The following is a 20,632-nucleotide window of genomic DNA, read 5'->3' on the forward strand; positions in this document are numbered from 1 at the left end:
GCAATCTTTTCTTTTTAAATTTCAAGCATATTTAAACTAAAGTATTAACAATACTTAATATTTTATTCAATGTCATCTTTACTAACATCTTCAAAGTTTAAAATTTTAAAGGTTAATATAAAGTTCAAAGCCTCTAAAGTTAACTTATACCTTCCAGGCAACTTCAGGATTTACATCATTCTCCCAAACATCTAACCTTTCATCTAACCTTCCTGGTTTCCTTTCACTCAGTCGTTTCATTTAACCTCTCCTAGAGGTCATATAAATTATTAGAAAAGTCATACAGCAGAGGTTGTTCATTAAAAGAAGTACTAATATTTAACATTTTGGAGCTCCCAAGCCATAGGCAGTCACTAATTAAATCATCCACACACTCATTTTCTAAACAGACACACTTTTAAAATAACAGTCTATTCAAATGCCTTTGAGAATGAGTAATTCTGGACAGTTAAGTTTTTCAAGGACATAAGAGGTAATCCTTTAACCATTTTTAATAGAAATCTTAAAATGATTTTTTTATATTTCTTTGACTTATATAAAAACTATATAAAATCCAGGTTATTTTCTTTGGTGATTGAAAACTAAATAGAGCTATTTATATAGTTCCAAACCAGGCCAATTTTAGAATTTATTTTAGTATTTTACTATGAAATAAGTCATAATGTTAAAGGGTATGTGACTGATGTATATATAATTATATATGCTATGTGCATATAAATAATACAAATACTAATGTATATTATATAACTATAATGGTTATATATGTTTACATATATAAATATTATTTGTATATTTGATTATATAGGATTATATATTCTGTTGGTTTGCTGTTTTCCTTTATAAGATTCATTCATGTTGATAAGTATATCAATATATCATTCATTTTTTTGCTTTATTTATATACAAACATGCCACAATTACAATTACTTATCCATTCCACTGTTAGACATCTGAATTGCATCCAGATTTTTGCTATTATTATTATACCACCATTATGAACATTCCTAAATATGGTTCCTCAGTTTCTCTGAAACGTGGTTCTCAAACACTGATCAGAATTTTATCTTAAGGGCCTACTGTGATACAAGCTGCTTGGCTCCAGTCTCAGTTTCTGAATGAGCAGGTCTGGAATGGCACCTGAGAATTTACATTCCTAACTAGCTCCCACGACGACAATGATGCTGTTGATCTGGAAATCATATTTCAAAAGCCACTGCTCTAATACAGTGGTGGTTTAACTTTTTGGTCTTAGGGTCCACTCTAAAATTAGAGAACCTCAAAAAATTTTTATTGAAGTGAGTTACAGGAATAGGTAATTACCATATTAGAAATTAAAACTGATTCATCTTTAAAACACAGGAATACACAAATACACATTCCTTTAGCTGTCAAAAATGATGCTATCAAATGTTACACAGCCTCTGGAAAATTCCACTGTGTCCTTGTACCAGAATGAGAATGAAAATGACAAACAACTCTTAGTATTATTATGGAGATAATTCTAACCTCAAAAACGCCAAGAAAGGATTTTGGCAACATCCGGGAGTCACACACCTATATTTTGAGAACCAGTATTCTAGGGAAAATATCTAGAAATTAAATTGATAAATCTAAAGTAAGAAACCTGGTTCAACTTGACTAACAACAAATTACCTTCTAAAGGGAACATATTAACTAATAAACTCCCACCAGTGATGTACCTTTCTGTTCCTGCATATCCTCACTGACATCTGGTACTAGAGTTACTAGAGGGTTTTATTTTCTGTCTTCCTGATTATTAATTAGGTTGAGGGCACTATTTTTTCCACATGAACTTTCTGCCAATAACTTCTATTACTAGGGCCTTTTTTTTATTACTTCCTTTTCCCCTTTTCTTTTGAGTACAAGTGCCAATGTTTTTAAAAGAAGATGCTAGATGGTTTTATTTCACCTAAGCTCCATTATTTCAGACAGTTCTTTATCCATTTCCACCCAAATGCTACTGTGCATTTCTAGGCTGAATGCTTTTATATAGTCTATATTCGGAATTCTTATATGCTCAATCCAGTCTCCCTCAACCTGGGAACAATTTAAATGTATTTTATTGATAAAAACTGTTTTCACAGCACCCTCAGATGCGATAAATCCTGTGAGCCACAGGAAAGCCTCAGAGCACCCCACACATCATTCTCTTTTCCATTTTTCTTCCTCCTGTCCTCTACCTTCACCCCACTCCTTTTGACTGCTGTATACACCAGGGAGTTCCAAATCAAGTCTCACTTTAAAAAAATACTGCATTACTAATAAAAAAATTTTTTTGAACTATCACTGCTATAATATTCCTAGAAAGATCTAAACAAAAGCTAAATCACATTAAATTGGTTATAAACAAGGCAGAGACACATTTGACATCACACAGAAGTTTCTCTGTAACTTCAGAGGCCTTTTGCAAGGAGAAATTAGTGTAAATTAGACTTAATATTTTAAACTTTGTACTACCACCTACAACCTAATAACTACAAAAGCTAACCATCTAACGGGAGCTGATTGTGAACTAGGCACAGGAAGTTAAATCACTCCAGTGGTTATGCAGTCTCACCTATCACAGTGTTCGCGGGGAGGGGTGATGGAAGAGGTGGTGCTGGTGGAGCTCCAGGAGGAGGGAGGACAGAAATGTTTTCTAATAAAACATTTTATAAATCAGGTCAGAGTGCAAGAAAGATAACTAATCATTCTGAAACAGTAAGAAAGTACAATGGTTTGGAAAGAAGAAAAAAAGACAGAAAGACACCCATATGCAAAGCATGTTCCAAAGAATAAGAATTTGACAAGGTAAAAAGGTCACTGAGTTCAGACTTTCATTAACTATAAAATACGCCTGTTTTTTATAAGTAGCTTTTTCTCCTTTTTCAACAACATCCTTGAGAAACTAAGAATTTTTCCTAGTTTTGACTACCAAACTCATTTTTCAAATGTATATTTTAACAACAAAAAGTCTTCCTTTCATTTACTAAACAATCAAGGGACTTATCATAGCTCTATGATTTCTTAAATTTTTATATAATCTAAAAAGTAAAAGAGCTTTTCCTAGTTTAATCCCATGTTACATTCATAGTGTTTTACTGACATATGTATCACACATAAAAGCAGAAAGTCACAACCAGCTATCACCAGAGCTGATAAACCTACCAGCCTACAAGGCAACATCAAAGTCCAGTGATACATAATTCACATTAAAGACACTGATCTTTCAGTTGAATTATCAACAATATTGGTTTGCTCTTGAAATAATAATTATCATTCTTGACTAGTGCCCAAGTATTTCTAAAGCAAAATGGCCCAAAAAGTTATCTAATATGCTTTTTTTTATAAGTAAGGAGAAACACCTGCAAAACTCTAAAGACTCTGAAAACCAATCAAAAATTGTTTTTAAATTTGTTATCTTTCATTCTGGCAACAATCACATCAATTTATCTAATGTAACTAAATTGCTTCAGACTTCCATAATGAAACTCATCAATACTACCACATACGACAGTGGATTAGTGGATGACATACCTGGTCCAATGGTGGGTGGTGAGGGTGTAGGCACGGCGATGGGAATGCCAATACTGCTGCTGCCACTGTTCTCTCGGCTGCCGCTTCCTCCGCTGCTTCCACTGCAAAAGAGAGAGAGAAATCATGAAAACAGCAATTCCAGGGATTTCTTCAAAAAATATAATCAACTCAAAGCTACCAGATAATATTATGATGGATGTGTGTATACATATGTATACACATGCTTACATAGAAAGAAACGTTTTAACTGTCCAATACAAATTTTAACTCTAATATCTGAAGTGGTTTTTGTGTTTCACTGTGTGTGTTAGTTGCTCAGTCGTGTCTGACTCTTTGTGCCCCCACGGACTGTAGCCTGCCAGGCGAATTCTCCAGGCAAGAATACTGGAGTGGATTGCCATTCCCTTCTCCAGAGGAACTTTGCAACCCAGGGACTGAACCCTGGTCTCCTGCATAGCAGGCAGGTTCTTCACCGCCTGAGCTACAGGGAGGTCCATGTGTTTCACTACGTTTCTCCATCCACTGAAAAACCAATATAATCATATAGTACTCAGAACTGCAGGAGATCACCGAGAAACGAATGACCAACACAACCCTATATATAGTGAATCAGCAAGGATTTATTTCAAACCTAGTATAAACAGCAGTAAACAAAGCAGACATGAACTACACTGTCATGGAACTCTTGGCTGAGAATGGAAAAACAGACATTAAAAAATAGTGGGATGGAAGCCACAAAAGATGCTGCTGCTGCTGCTAAGTCACTTCAGTCGTGTCCGACTCTGTGCGACCCCATAGACGGCAGCCCACCAGGCTCCCCCGTCCCTGGGATTCTCCAGGCAAGAACACTGGAGTGGGCTATGGAAGTTAATAAAAATAGTAACCAACCTTAGCCTGAAATTAGTATGCAAACCTCTAATTAATCTCAAAGACAGGGAAATTTTGGGGAAAATGAGCAAATGAGAAAGAAGAAAGACAATAATGAAATTCCACCAAGGAACATTCTAGAATAGTGTTTTAACTTACTGTCCCTTTAGGTATACAACCTCACACTGACCAGTTTCAGTAATGTGGAGGGAACATGTTGTTGTTGTTCAGTCGTTCAACCATGTCTGACTCTTTATGACCCCGTGGACTGAAGCATGCCAGGCTTCCCTGTCCTTCACTATCTCCCTGAATTTGCTCAGAGTCATGTCCATTGAGTCGGTGATGCTATCCTCATCCTCTGCCACCACCTTCTTCTTTTATCCTTAATCTTTCCCAGCAGCAGTCTTTTCCAATGAGTCAGTTCTTTGCATCAGGTGGCCAAAGTATTGGAACTTCAGCTTCAGTCCTTCCAATGAATATTCAGAGTTGATTCCTTTTAGGAGTGCACATGTACACATATGCAAAGATACATATGTACCCATGTAGCCTGAAGCTCCTTGGAGAAGGAAATGGCAACCCACTCCAGTGTTCTTGCCTGGAGAATCCCAGGGACAGGGGAGCCTGGTGGGCTTCCGTCTATGGGGTCACACAGAGTTGGACACGACTGAAGTGACTTAGCAGCAGCAGCAGCCTGAAGCTCCATATTATATTTTTAAAACTCAATATCATTGGTTCAATAGGCCCAGAAACCCAGCAGAGTAATAATCTACACTATCTATATTACTTTCTACAGATGGGGAAAAAATATTTATATAACAAAAATACCTCTGATGTGAAGGCCTCCCTCCTCCCAAGCTAGTCAATACTCTGCCTTGTGCCACCACCATATAACAGACAGATGCACTTATGTGCTTGTATGATTAACTAATCTGTAAGTCTTTTTCTAAGATGGAGGCTGACAAGTAACAGCCTGCAAGCCAAATTTGGTCCATAGTCTGATTTTTATAACCCATAAGCTAAGAACATTTTTTATATTTTAATTAGTTGGAAAAAATCAAAATAATAATATTTTATGACACATTAAAATTATGTGAAATTCAAATTTCATTCAAATTTCCGAGCCATATATTAAGTTTTGTTGGAACACAGCCATGCTCATTCATTTATGTGCTACTGGTGGCTGCTCTCATGACAGAGCTGAGTAACTGCAGCAGAGACCATATTGACCACAAATCCTAAAATAATTGACAATCTGGCCCTTGATGAAAAAGTTTGTTGATCCCTATTCTAATAGAACAAGTTCCTGAAAAAAAAGAACTGTATCTCACTGGTATATCCCTAGTATAATGAAGTAACTTAGTTGTTGAATATAATTAAACTATTACTATATCCACTAGAGAAAAATCATGCTTTGATATAATAATTCAATAATAAACATATAAAGAAACAATTTAAAAAACAATTTTGGTCCTCACTGAATTCATACTGTAACTGATACTGTAACTGCAGACATCACTATGACAATTTATTTACTACCAGGAATAGTAACAACAAATAACAATTACATAGCATTGAAGAGCTTGGTATACCCTATGTAACTGAATCCTTCAAAATAATTTTACCAAGTTATATCTCTAATAAAACCAACCAAAAATCAAGGTAAAGGGCGGTTTCCTGCCCAAGTTATAAAGTGAGAGGTAAAAATTAAATTAAAAAATTAAACTATACAATAAAGTACTCCCCAAATAAAGTATGGGGAGGGAGGTAGAAGCAATCATTGGGAAAGGCCTGAAGTGGTCTTCTGGGTTGCTGGTACTATTCCACTTTCTCATCTGCGTGATGGTTACTTGACTATATTCAGTTTGTAGTAATACATCAAGTTTTATATTAATAAATTATCTCCTTTTCTGAAATGCACGTTATGTTCGATACCAAGTTTTTAAAGATCCACTGGGCAGATTCCCTGGTGGCTCAGTGGTAAATAATCCACCTGCCAATGCAGGAGACAAAGGTTCGATCCCTGATCTGGGAAGATCCCACACATGACAGGGCAACTAAAAGCCCATGGAGCCTCAGCTACCAAGCCTGTGCTCAAGAGTCTGAGAACCGCAACTGCTAAGCCCACATGCCACCACTACTGAAGCCCATGCACTCTTGAGTTCATGCTCTGCAACAAGAGAAGCCACCACAATGAAAAGCTTGTGCGCTGCAACTAGAGAGTAGCCCCTGCTCACCTCCAGTAGAGAAAAGCCCACATAGCAACAAAGAACCAGCACAGCCAAAAATTTATAAAATAAATTTTCAAAAATAAAGGAGAAAAAAAAATCCACTGGGTAGTTGATTTCTAGAACTTTTAAAAAAAACAATTTATATAATAACATATTCTACAGTCTATCAACTCTCCTAAGAAATTCTTCCTCAGAGCTTCAAGTTTAAATCTCATTGTATAGTTTCTGATATTTAACCATTTACCCAAAAAATTTCAGTGGTTATCTTAATCATTTTTTTCTAAATGACCATAAAAAAAAAATTCTTTAGGCTTTGGTACATCCAAATGTACATATGTACCTCTGTCAAAAAGAGGAAATACTAGCAATCTGCTAGCAGTATAGACACTAAAAAATCTAAAAAAATAGAAGTCATGATATAACTTTACAGAAACGTATACAGTATTATCATCCTCAACCTTACCATCTACGTTAGCATCAGAGAAGCACTTTAATTATAATTCTACAGGAGTCTGTCACCAATCAATAACATACATTCTCAGCTCTTCAAAGGCTCAATCTAAAAGTTTACCTGTGTGTCCTCGGTCTCTGATTTAAAGAAGCCGTCCTGCCTGGACTATGCTGACTTCCCAGCCTTGCAGGACTTGTCATGTAGTCATTAGGAACTGTTGGAGGTTTAACAGGCTCAAGGGTTTTATAAGGAGTATTTCGTCTAAAGAAGCATAATAGAGAAAGGAGTAATGAATAAGAAAGATAAAATGGTATTTTCCCCAAAATTTCCCTTTATTACCAAGTATAACACAATTTTTTAAAAATAATAAAGTTTGTTTTTTAAAAATGCTTTAATTGGAACATATGAATTTTGTTACTTTAACAAAAGCTAAAATCTGTTACTTTTTCTTAGGAAAACCACTAAGAAAGGTAAAAGTTCTAACTAATCTTATTTCTAAAAATAATAGTTATAATTTTTTAAATGCTCAGTAATATGAAACTCTGAAATACATATGATTCTCAACTCAGTAACCCACAAGGCACTGTCCTTATATGTTGTGGAAGCTAAGTATCTCCTCTGCAATTTACTCTTACCTCAATATGGAAATATTAATATATGGGCAAGTACATTCTGGTCCCAGTTGTGATGCCATTAATTTCTCAATAAATGATTTCAACTTTTCTATTTAACAACTTCACATTTTTTTTCAGGGGCAAGGCGTTCACAAAATGAAAATAGAAGCTAAAAGCCTACAAAAAAAGTTGCTTACTGATTCCTGTTACTATAAAGTAACGACTCTACCACCCCTCCACCAAAAACAAGGAGTCTACAGTCTACAATAACGTGAATAATCTTTCAGGACTGTCTTACCAAGTATTCAGTATTTGCATTGCATTGAAAATTGGGAAGGAAGAAGGCACAGACTATTATCTTTTCTACTTCTGCACTGGCGTTCTCACAAAGCTACTCTAGAATGAAGGGCCCCAAAATGACCAGCAGAAGCACAGTTAGAAGGATTCCCAGTAAAGATTCCCAAGACTCAGGTGAAGCAGAAATGGGGGAAATGGAAGAACTGCAAGCTACCAAACCAAAGTATGCAAAACAGGCCACGTATTCAAAGTTCTGTAATATAAATATTGCAAATACATGAGAAGACAAATACAGAAATCTCTGCTTATTTCATTTTAAGATCAGATTTATATATATGTATATAAAATTTTTATAATGAATTGGAAAATAATAGACAATGGTCATTTATACACATACAAAAAAATTTTCTAGTGCAGAGTTGCTCAGAGAAATTACAGAACAGGCAGATTCATTTTGGATTTCCTTCATTGGATCTAAAGAACGTAGATGTAACTTAGTTCTGTCAGATGTAACTGAGTTCTTACCCCAGCGTTCCCCGGCCTGACATGGGAGGACTCGGTGGTTTCTGAGTAGGAGGATTTGTTCTCGACAGTGTGCCAGTTCTTGCAGGCTGGTTATTTCCATGCTAAAATGTGGAAAGAAATGCTTTTATTTTTATATCAAATTGTTCTCTTGGTGTTTTGACACCATGTATTATTATTTTTTAAATATCAGAATGTGAAATAAGGATTCCCAGACAGCTTTAATAACAGACTTTGGTACTATATTTTCAAAAGTCAAGATACCACTTGCACTTCAGTTTAGTTCAGTTCAGTTCAGTCGCTCAGTTGTGTCCGACTCTCCGCAACCCCATTAGCTTTTCATATTATTTTGCACCCTTCATGCCAATTAGTTGCAAAATACAGGTGAGATTACTGAATTTTTTGTATTATTTTATTATTATACATGTTCACTGAGATCTAACTTATCTGCAATTCAAATATTCGGTTTCCTGAAATTTTCGAAACGTGTGCATGAATACAAACTACAGATCTCAGTGTCAACCTGCTAAAATATTCATCTGAAAAATCATCTCTATCCCAACAACTCAGTAACAAAGTCATATGTAATGTCTGGGAAACCTCCTAATTGTAAGTCAATAAAAGCAAGGCAACTATCAAAAAATGAGCAAAGCAATAAATGTTAGCAAAATTAATGTTCCTATATAAATGCAGATGTCAATATATCTTTGATATATTAACACATCCAAGCTAAATGTTGCTGATTTGAACTGGGTTTGAGTATATTTAACCCATATAAATCCTATGGGGAAAAAAGCAGACAGACATAGGAGAAGTTTTCAAGTTTTAGTGGCTCTGCAGCCTCTATCAATACAGAAGGAATACTGTGGATCAAGTGATAAGTAGTATCTCTTACCTTGGCTTTTAGCCACTTTACGTTGGCAAAAAAGGGGGGAAAAAGTAGAAATTAATTCTAGATATCTTATCTGATAGGACAGTTACTTGATTCATGTTAATAAGCTTTTACCCAGTCATATTTCAAGTATTTTATAAAGAAAAGACATCCGTAAGCAGTAGGGAAATATTCATTTCATAAGTATCACATATTTATTCAAAGAAATATATTCATAAGAAAATTACCACTTAATTGTGCCAATCTCATGCAAATTATGTAATTTCCTAGGTCAGTATTTTATCCTATCAAACTAATTCAACTGAATCATGGATAATAAAAAACAAACTTTGATTTAAATACAAACACCATACCTCATTAAATGTATGGCTATTTTAATACATCAGTGCACAGAACTTAAGACTACTGGATAATGAATGCTCATGCTTCATTATTTGAATGGTAGTACAGAATTTTAAAGAGTGATCAACTGTAAATGTTAAAATCCAAAATTACAGGTTGCTTCCAAATTCAGAAAAGGACCTGGCAGCTCAGGGTTTAAAACAAAATTACAATGCACCATAACATCTTAGCCAAATTCTAATTAAGGAACAAACAAACATAAATAGGGTCTGGAAACCCTCTCATGTATAGCTTAAGAATCTAAATCCTAAGAGGCCAGCAGTAGTAGAGTCTTCTAAATTTCCTTCTGAACAAGTCTGACCAAAATTCAAAACTGAAAAAAAGCTGCTTTGATTCTAAAGGTTACATCTTTGAAACCTGGCCAGCTTATATATACACGAACTAATGTGTCCAAAGCAGCCTACTTGCAACAAGCCACTTAAGGAAAATTATCTTCAGATTGCAGTCACTTTCTACACTGGGGAAAAAGGGGTTCCCTCAGGTTCTTTCCATCTCATCTGCCATTCTAAATTTGTATATTATCATTTTTCAAGTGATCACAAAAGCAACATTAAGGAAAGCATGCAACCTTGACCCATATTCTTATTGCTAGAAACTGTGCCAGAACTTTGGTATTCTTTAACATTTGTTTAGAATAACATGACTCATTATTATCTAGATTAAACAATGTCTGGAATCCTACCTTGCCACTACATTTCACACCTGGATTTAGAAATTAAATTTGAATAGTCTCATTATCTTTGAAGAAAAGACATATTAATGTGATAGCATTATAATACACTAAATACTAAAGTTACTTAGAAATATTCTAAATATGACCATACATCTTCCCTCATATGCTGTTTCAAGTGAAAGAGAAAACAAAAATAGCATTCAAGTATAAACTAGTCTCAAATGAAAGGGTGAAAGGATAATTTATTTGGGAATAAAAATTTTACTTGAATTCTGCTACTGTGTAATGGTGTAACCTTTACCTGTTATGGAGCACAGCCTCCTCTGTTAAGTGTGTGTAAATTTACACAAAGATGTTGGGAGTGTTAGAAAGAAATGATCTCTATACCTTACAACTCAAAATGTAACTTGTTAGCAACTTAAAAACTTCTACTTCGATGTCCCCCAAGCATGTTTTAGATATAAAACATCTTAAGGAAATAAAACTAGGCTTTTTATTTCTTTAAGATCTCACTTCATTTCCTTAACATTTACATTTATGGATGAGTCAGTTTACCATCTCCTTGGACTCTAAGGTTGAAAACAATAGAACTCTCTTATTCCACCCTATCTGCAGGCCCTAAGTAGATCATAAGCTTCGCATACCACAGGAATGAAGGTCTGTAAGATGCCAATTCCTCTTTGAAACGATTCATCAGTTCATTCCTCTAATAAAACTGAAACCTTTAAAAACACCATTCCTATGTATTATAAAGCTTCAGTGTTTCCATTAGTAAAATGGAACAACCCTTAGATCACATGATCTTTTCAAAGCTTGAAAACAGACATATGTGGAAAATCCTTCACAAGTTATAAACCAGGCTCTATAGCTATTATTATTAACGAATAATTTTAAATGTTTCTACTGTGTATTCCAGTTTACTCTGAAACTGTATAACCTACAATTTAAGAGAATACGCTATGAAGACAATTACCTTGACACCGTGGCCCACATCATCCAGAACTGTATAGTCAATAGGTTTCCGAATATACCTTACAGGTCGCTCCATGTTCGCAGGTGCTATTATTTTGTGAGTTCTTGATGTATTCTTATTTGTTGTCAAAATACCAATCTCTCTTCGAGCCACTTTCTCTTTATGAATGTCCACAGTCTGTATTTTAAATTTGAACAAAGCAAGAAAATAGTTTGGCAGAGTAAATAATATATACAATGTTTACATACTAAGACTATATCATATGTCTATTTCCCAGTGAAAACTACTACATGCTCCCCTTCAAAATTAAGCAAATTAATATCTTTGACGTCAAAACATGGAATCTCTAAAGCTGATTAAAAGCACCAACTAAACTACTGTTTTGATTCCAAAGTGATTCTGAGAGAAGCGATTTTCTCTCCCAAAGACATGGTATGTGTGGAAAGGGAGGGCTCCTACTCTGTGCTGCTTACACTTTATTTTGTGGAGATATAGACCAGATAAAGAAATCAGTAATTACAACTAGATGAAGTAACTACTATAGTGACACACACACACAATTTATTTGCAATTATTCTAAAGGTGTTCAGAGCAAGATATCCAACTAGGTTGAGAAGGCTTTAATAGAGTAAGTACATTTTAAAAAATAAACAGAAATATTAGAGGCAAATTATGGAAATCAGTTAAGGAGAAAAGAACAGCATATTACAGACAAAGGTTTAAGAAGGAAAAAAAAAGAAGACCAGAGAAGACCAGGGGTTACAATTTGGCAGCAAGGAGCCCACACATCTGCAGCCTACTTAGTACTGGCCTTTATAGATTTAAAAAATGTGGGTTTTTGATTTTCTTATTTAACTGTCAGTATTAAAAAAAAAAAAAACAACTGGATAGTAGTTAGCACATGAGAAATAGTTAAACAACCACTCAACAGTTTAAGCTTTGGCCTAATAGTAATGAGTGGGTAGCCATTCCCTTCTCTAAGGGACCTTTCTGACCCAGGGATCGAACTCGAGTCTCCTGCATTGCAGGCAGATTCTTTACCATCTGAGCCACCAGCGAAGTCCCAATAGTAATGAAAAACCAATAAAAAATTCAAATTGAGCAATATCATCAGGGCTGCATTCTAAAAGATCCCTCTTGCACAGGAGGACAGAGAGAATACTACTGGGATGAGACCAGTTAGAAAGCAGTGAGAAAACAGAGCATGTGTGAAATGAACTGAAAGGGGGTGGAGATGGGGGGATTGTTAGGAAATAAAGGTTAATGTTATGTGTATTTCTGCACACCTTGTGAGAAGAGGTACTGATTCCCTAGCCTTAGAAGATATAGTGTCTCCTCAAAGCACAAAAGGCAGGCTTACTGTCCAGTATAATAAAGATAATGTCAGAAGGCTTACTGCCCATTATAAAAGAGCTGGTCCCCTAAGCTGGGAGCTCCTTTCCTGGAACACACCTGACTGTACAGGCACCACCTGGCTGTCTCGGACACATCCTATAGAAAGTGGGGTTGGTGTCTGACACAGTGCTGACTATGACCACAACGATGACCTTTGTCTCTAACCTGGAGTCTCACGTCTTCTCACATCTATGAAATTGTGGCTGGCTTAACTTGTGAGTGCCAGCGAAGGGCAAAATCTCAAACCCCTCACAATGTTTGAAGCTATGGTAATGATGATGGAGTGCTGACAAAGACAAAGCTTTTTAGAGTTGGAATGAAAGGATAGCTAATGAAATTTGAGAGAAGTCCATGGGAATTGAGTGAACATGATCAAATCATGCGGTCCCCCAGACAGTGTCCCTCTACTTCACGGCTTAGTAATGAGGCTGAACTGGGGCGGCAGCTTCAGGCCGAGTACCAGGAAGTAGTTTCAAAAACACCAGCCTGAATGATGCCCCAGCTACTGTCAGCTACTCACTAAGCTCACCTGGTGGACCCCGAAAACAATTAGTAATATTTATCTGCAGAAGAAGGCGAGGGCAGTTAAGGTTCTTTCAGTTATCTATACTGAGCGTGAAAGAAGAAAAACTGTAACCATTCTAAGCAGAACCAGGAGAACCTAGAATCTGGCTGGTTTGCTTGGGAGACTGAGGGGTCAGAGGGGACACGTAGTGCTTGTTAAAGAAGAAAGGCAACAGCTGGCTATCTTCCTGCTCAGTTCCTCCTGCAGTTTGTCTTCTCAACCTTCTATTCATTCGAGATGAGGCAAAGACCTTGGCATTTTTGACAGTAGGCCCTGCCTGCTGTAAGACAGCTTTGGCCCTTTGGGGAAACTTTCCCCAAAACAATCTCCCAAGGGCACTGATTCGTCCTGCGGGCTCTTCCATCCTAAACTGGATTTTAAATGATGATGAAGGTAATTCACCATAGAAGAAGAAACTCACCCAAAGATTAAATTCTTTCAGCCCTGCCAGCTTCAGAAAACTCCCAGTCCGACGTTGAAATCAAGCAAGAATTACAGAGTTGGTCTTTTGACAATCGAACAGTGAAAAGCCCACATAAGGTGAACTCCTAAAAACAATGATGCCACTGTGCAGAAATTGATCAAGCCCAAGTCAACCAGAGTACAAACTCATGGTCCCCGCCAAAAAGTAATATGGCTATAGCTGCTGAATAAAGGTGTTCCCAACAGAAATGGATGATGCCCATCAGCAATGATAACCTTGCTACAGAAAACAGAATACAGGCCTTTAGGTGAGCCAGAAATGCTCGCAGCCACAGCACTGCTCAAAACAAATAAATTGACCTTGTTTACTGGAGCAGAGTCGCTCTCTCCCAACCTCCCCATACACCCTTAAGAGAAAGACGATTAAGGATGGGGCCAAGTTCTCTAGGTCCCCAAGGGAAACTGAAGACCAAGCATACCTGGGTGTGTGAGATCACTCTGGGGAGGGCAGGATATTTTATAGCTGGCTGACATAAACATACTGGAGCCCACGTCCCCATCCTGTGGAAGAAGAGGGTATCTGCTTTCAGCTACGAGGTCTGGGTGTGGTTCACAGTGGGGGACAGAAGCTAATGCGTCCTTCTGGGTGGGGTTCTTGGGACCAACTCAATGGATTACTGTTGTGCTTCCACCAATGAATGTATAATTGGTATTGATATTTTTCATGATTGCACAGTGAATGCTCTTAAGAGCCAGAGGAGATTATGCCAACTGGGAAGAGTGGTAGAAAAGCACTAGTGGTCCCAGTGCCCACCATCCTTAGGACCCCTCTGAGTACAAGTTTCTGTGCAGGGATGATTATACTGACTGAAGCCTCTGAAAAGAGGAGCAGCCTCCACTGGAGGTGCCCCTTGGGTTTGGTGTATTCAAGAAAGCAGCCAGTCCAGCTCCTATGACATCCCAGCTTTACATGAAAGAGTGGCAGCTACATCTTTATGGAAAATGTCTCTTCCATACCGCCACCGAAACCAATGCTGTTGATTCACAGAAAGTGAAGTGAAAGTGAAGTCGCTCAGCCATGTCCAACTCTTTGTGGCCCCATGGACTGTAGCCTACCAGGCTTCTCTGTCCACAGGATTCTCCAGGCAAGAATACTGGAGTGGGTTACCATTTCCTTCTCCAGGGGATATTCCCGACCCAGGGATCGAACCTGGGTCTCCCATATTGGAGGCAGACGTTTTAACCTCTGAGCTACCAGGGAAGCCCGTTGATTCACAGAGGGTCCTCTAAATGCTTGGGCCTGGTGCATTAATAACTCAACTAAGCTGACACCCTGTGGTGTTCTATGGGCTGCTGTGCTGTTTTACCTCAGTGCCAGCTACACAGAATTGAGAAGTGGGTATGGCTGCTATGCTCCGTTGGTGGAGCTCAAGGATGTTCTCACAGATTTGGCCAATATTCCCTGTGATAAACCTTGTGAGATTTTTACTGATCTGAGGCTGGTACCCACTGGGAATAGCTGTTTGGGTCTGCTACTTGGAAAATGACAGACTGACATCTTAAACATGGACCATATAAATTGTGGAGACAAATCATAGTTGCTGATCAGACCACGTGGGTCATTAACACATGGTCACGGTAGGGGCCCACAGTCAGACGAGGCCAGCTGCAGTCCAGCTGCTGATGAAGCCTGTACTGTCCAGGACGCCATCACTGCCGGTAGATCCATCACCATTCCAGATGCGTCAACACGTGGACCACCACTGAACAGACGCGGAGTAAAGGACTCTGTTCCTCATGCAGAGGTAACCACTGCATCCATCTGTCTGAGTCCAGAAGAAAGTCCAGAAGAAAGACCCATCTGTCTCCTGGAGAGAGACGCCATGTCTCCCACCATTGGCAGACTCGCTACAGCTGACCTTTAACCCCATCTTCAGACCATCAGTGGCGCCTCACATTAAAGGCACTCTTTCATGTTACGGTATTACAATCCCGATCCAATCTGCTGACTCCAGCCAAACCACCTGCCAATTCCTCTAGGTGTCTTTCCAAGTGCCATCCCCAATTCCTGGAGCTTTCCATTCAGTCACCCCAAGGGGCAGATGAATGCCACCTAACTGGTGGCACAGACAAGTAAGAGAGATTTGACTGACTACCTGCAGGTAATCCTAACAAAACAAAAACAAGTACTAGATTCAGTTATCTGTACTGAACTGGGAGCCCTGATGCCTACCATCTGCGCAGGAGAGGACACTGGAGAAACAGCTGGCCTGTGCTCCCTAAGTAGGTCCCACCTGTGCTGCGCGGGGGCAGAAGGACATTATTTACAGAAGTACTTAAGTGGAAGTCAGGCATTAACTTACCTCCCTCCAGAAATGTGGTGACTTGTACTTTAGGGGTGATTCTAAGAGACCCTCAAGCATTTAAGCAAGCACCACCAGTAGATCCTGTACCCACAGACAGCTACGACCTCTCCAAAGTATAGCTATTCTTGACTAAGCAGGAGGGGCTCCCTAGAGGCCCAACTGATTCATTAATTATGTGCAGTCTGCGCCAAACTATTTAACCCTAAAATGGGAGTTACCTAATTAGAAAGGGTGGTTTGAACTGTCCCTTACTTAAGCTGAGGTGAACCATTCGGGTCAGGGTCAACTATTCAGGTCAGGCCAGTATTGTTATGGATGACAGAACCGCCCCAGACTTCCTTCCTGCAGACCAGGCCAAGGCTGTGCACTACAGCATCCTCCTGCAGTACTTGGGTCAGGCAGAAAGTCAGTGCAGAAACTTGAAGAGAAAGCCACTTGGCTCTAGAGTAGACCCTGAAGTATTATAGTTCAACTGGCTGGTCGAGGACCCTGGGGAGCCAAACTGGGGTCAATATTGCAGTTTGGCCTCATTCTGCTACCATGTTGATAGTACATAAACTGAATTACCTGTTTTATGAGACAAATTCAATGGCTCTGGTCCCAGGTTCTGTCAGACAGATTACTCAGGGTGGTCAATCATAGGAAATTTTGCCACAAGCCAAGAAGGTAGAGAGATGAGGGATGAATACTGTTGGAAGGCAATTACCCTTGGACCCATCGCATTTCTGTACATCTTGTAGGCAGAGGCACTCTCTTTGTTCCAGACTATTTTAAGTACGTCTACATAGTAAACAGCCAGGAAGGACTGAAATGTCACCCTCAGGAACAAAGGGCAGGTTTGCTCACTGTCTCACACAAAGAGATGTCATCTCCCTCCAGGGTTAAGGTCAGGCAGGCTTTCTGCCCACTGAAAGTCTGGGGGGCTCTTCTTCTGTAAGAGACTATACTACCCATCCAGAAGCATCACCCACCCTCCTCAAAGTTTATGGAGCTCAGGGTTGGGAAAAGCAGCACGGATGCCAACAACTCTGGCTCCTGCCCCTGCCATGAGTCATCAAGTCTTATGTCTCTGACTGAGAAATCCTGTGTCTTCTACCAACATCCATGAAACTATGGAGGGAGCTAACTTGTTAAACTGGAGTTAGCTAAATTTGTGTATGTATGTGTGCGCGCGCACATCCGCATGTACCCCTACATATGTCTTAAACACTCTTCTTTTCTAGCAGGTCCAGCACAAGATTAACCAGTACAAATTTTAACTAAATTTTGCTTGATACGGAATTAAAGTTTTGCTACTTATTACTGCACAGAAGGGAAAATATTGAGATTTCATCAGAATATTAAAAAAGATAGATCACCTTGGTTTGCTCCTAATCCCATAAATACTCATTCTGTCTCCTTTACAAGGTCACCTGACAGATAAGGTGCCTCCAGGTTTAGTCATAGGTTCTTCCCCTTTACAAACTGCCCCTGACAAATTCATCGACATTCAAGTCTAAATTAATACCACAAATCCATAAGTTCTTCTCCATTCTAGACCTCTCTTCTGCACTACAGAATCATACAAACACCTGTGATGTTCCTCTTGGATATTTCAATGGTACCTCAAAATGAATGTGCCCAAAATATACAAAATATATCAAGTTAACTTAACCCCACTTCCTCCTTCAGTTCTCTATCAAGTTAAACAGTTCTGACATCTACAACTCACTTCATATCCAGGATCATTAAATCTTGTCACATTTTCCTTTAAGTAACAGAAATCTGTTTCCAACACTTCAATTGAGTCAATCTACTATCATCTCTCAGCCTGGCTACTGCATCTGTCTTCTAACAGGTCCACCTGCAGCCAATCTAGCCTCTTTCCAACTGTTCTCCAAAGCATAACCACTGTGATCTTCACCAAAAAGACTAAACTCGCAAAGACAAAATGAAAAAATCTGAAGCTATCTGCTTAATCCTACTTAAAAGAACATCCCATACAGTTTCCAGTCTTCGTGGGGGAAAAAAAATTCAAAATGGCTCAAATATCACAGTGTCCACAACTCCCTTTAAAATCATCTTTTTTTCCCAATCCTTATTTCCCTCAAACACTGTAGAACTATTCAGGATATTATTTCCAATTATCCGAAAAAATTTTTCTGAGTTTACTCCTTTACCAGTCTCCTAACTGGGAATAAGGAAAGTCCACATCATTACCCAATCAGTGGCATATAACCCTCCAAATGGCAGGTTGAGTGAATACGGCAGCAGCAGGAGGGGAACAGGCCTGAAACGTCTGTATGACAGCATGATTATGTTCACCAAGCCAAAGTCAGCTTTTCCAGGGAGACTGGTTCCTTCTCACACTTGAATTTCCTTACTTTCACACTTTAGCTGTCAAAATAATCAGTCTGATACAAAGAAAATTAATTTTCAATTCTAATAAACATAAAATTCAAGAGTCTCCCAAGTTGAGAGGGACTAGCAGGTTGCAGCACCCTTACAGCAATCTCTGGCCCCATGAAGCTCAGGTGAAACCACTACAATAAACCAGATTTACTATAAAGCCAAAGTAAGAAAGACAGCAGGGTTCTTAAATAGAGTTAAATAAATGGATTCAACAGAAGACAGAGCTCAGAAACAAACTCATGATCATAAGGAACCTAGTTACCTTACAGGGACTACACAGGGCCAAAGAATGCATTGCTTAAATAGGGCAATTAGTCTGCCAGATAGAAAGAAACACAGAAAATGGACCCCTACCTCACACTCACTAGAAGGAAAAACCAATTCCAGATTAATTAAATATAAATGCAAATAAGTGGCAAATTTATACTTGAACTATTAATGAGAATGAACTACTAAGAATGAAATATACGAATTACAGATAAATAGTAGAAACATAATGCTGAATTTAAAAAAGTAAGTTATATACAGGGTTTTGGTTTTGACTACATATAGCTTGAATCAATTTTTATAAAACTCAAACCCAAACAAAACTTTAACTATTTAAAGATACACATACATGTGATAAACTTTAAAAGGTCAAGAAAATAACAACACTCCTTGGGAACAGACTGAAGCACACAGGTAGAACTGACCATTTTCTAGTACACTTTGGTGGTAGAACCACATGTTTATTTTGTTATAAATTTTATATTACATCACATTTATGCTTCTGAATGTTATTAACTATAACTTTTTAAAGTATTTAATTGCACAAAAACTACAAACAGAGCAGGGAGAAAAAAAATGACTAATATTCCTGGAGCACCATCATAAGACTCCATAAAAGAAACCTCACTTTAGCCAGCTGTATTTGGCAGGCCAAACAGAAGAAAGCAGACTGTGTGGGGTTGGGGGTGGAGGTGGAGGTGAGAGGGATAACAAGCAAAAGGAACAGAACAAAAAAAGGCCAAGAGGCATGAAAACACAACATCTGCTTAGAAATAAGAGACAATTTAAAAGAGCATGAATAAAAATAGGCTGAACTGTACTCATATTAAGGAGTTACTAAAGAAAGACTAAAAAACTGGAAAACCAAATTTGATGGTTTCTTTTTAAGGGGTCGAGTGAGCCCTTAATAATATGGGAAGGGGAAGTAAATAGGAATAGGTAAAATAACTTCTGTAGAAAGCAAAGGTTCAGAGAAAAGAACATGCACAGTATTCCAAGAGTGATTCTACATAGAGAGAAAAAGTTTTCTAAAATGAATGTTGAAATAAAGAAGAAAAATTTCACAAGTAAACAAGATTTTTAAATTGTCCTTTTTTCAGGTTTAACTATTTTAAATTATGAAATGCTTCAAACATATAATGATAAAACAAACATCCATATACCCACCACTCGGATTAAATACAGATTAACATTTTTTGTCTTGTTCCCTTTTAAGACATGATTATTTTAAGTTATTGTACAGAAATACATTGTTTTAACTATACACCCCCATAGCACTTTAGGAAGTTCCAGGGTGGTAAAGGGGGTAGGGGGTAAAGTTGGGAAAGAAGGGAAGAAAGCATATGCTCCTTTTAAATATATTCTCCAGAAAAAAAATCCTTTTTAATTATCGAAAGACAGGCGGGAAAGAATATGACACAACAAAACTATTTAATATTTCACATATTTTCTACACTATCATATTAGAAAGGCTACCGTCCCCATAAATGCCAGTGCCCATACAGGGAGGTATTATAGGTTTCAAGCAAAGAAACTTGTATGTAAGTAAAATCACAATAAATGCTCATTGAACGAGTAACTACAGAATGAAAACCAAAACACTTTTGCCCTGAATAGAAAAAGGAGGAGTATGAAAGGGGTAGAAAAAGTGTAAAAGAGGCCTGAGACAAGTCACACACAGAAAGCCTTCAGCCAAGAAAGAGACAATCTTTGTCTGTTATGGCTTCTTTTGGAGCAGACTTTGAAAATGGCCCTCTGCCCAAAATTCT

General features: G+C 38.0%; 1 protein-coding gene across 11 annotated transcripts in view; it reads right to left on the reverse strand.

The window, feature by feature from the left end:
* The window catches only part of ABI1 (abl interactor 1), an 86,275-nt gene that overhangs the window by 14,384 nt on the left and 51,259 nt on the right, over positions 1 to 20,632 (reverse strand). For 6 of the 11 annotated variants that reach the window (XM_055427776.2, XM_055427770.2, XM_055427833.2 and 3 more), the window contains exons 3-7: positions 11,457 to 11,633; positions 9,412 to 9,426; positions 8,520 to 8,620; positions 7,204 to 7,344; positions 3,538 to 3,638 (exon numbers count right to left, since the gene is read on the reverse strand). In XM_055427776.2, the coding sequence (XP_055283751.1) occupies positions 3,538 to 3,638; positions 7,204 to 7,344; positions 8,520 to 8,620; positions 9,412 to 9,426; positions 11,457 to 11,633 (535 nt within the window). The remainder of the gene's footprint in view (positions 1 to 3,537; positions 3,639 to 7,203; positions 7,345 to 8,519; positions 8,621 to 9,411; positions 9,427 to 11,456; positions 11,634 to 20,632) is intronic. The other 5 variants (XM_055427793.2, XM_055427820.2, XM_055427783.2 and 2 more) reach the window with 1 other exon arrangement.

The sequence above is a fragment of the Moschus berezovskii genome, chromosome 15, assembly GCF_049115385.1.
Source record: "Moschus berezovskii isolate FMDL1 chromosome 15, NW_MosBer_1.0, whole genome shotgun sequence".
In the NCBI taxonomy this organism is placed as follows: domain Eukaryota; kingdom Metazoa; phylum Chordata; class Mammalia; order Artiodactyla; family Moschidae; genus Moschus; species Moschus berezovskii.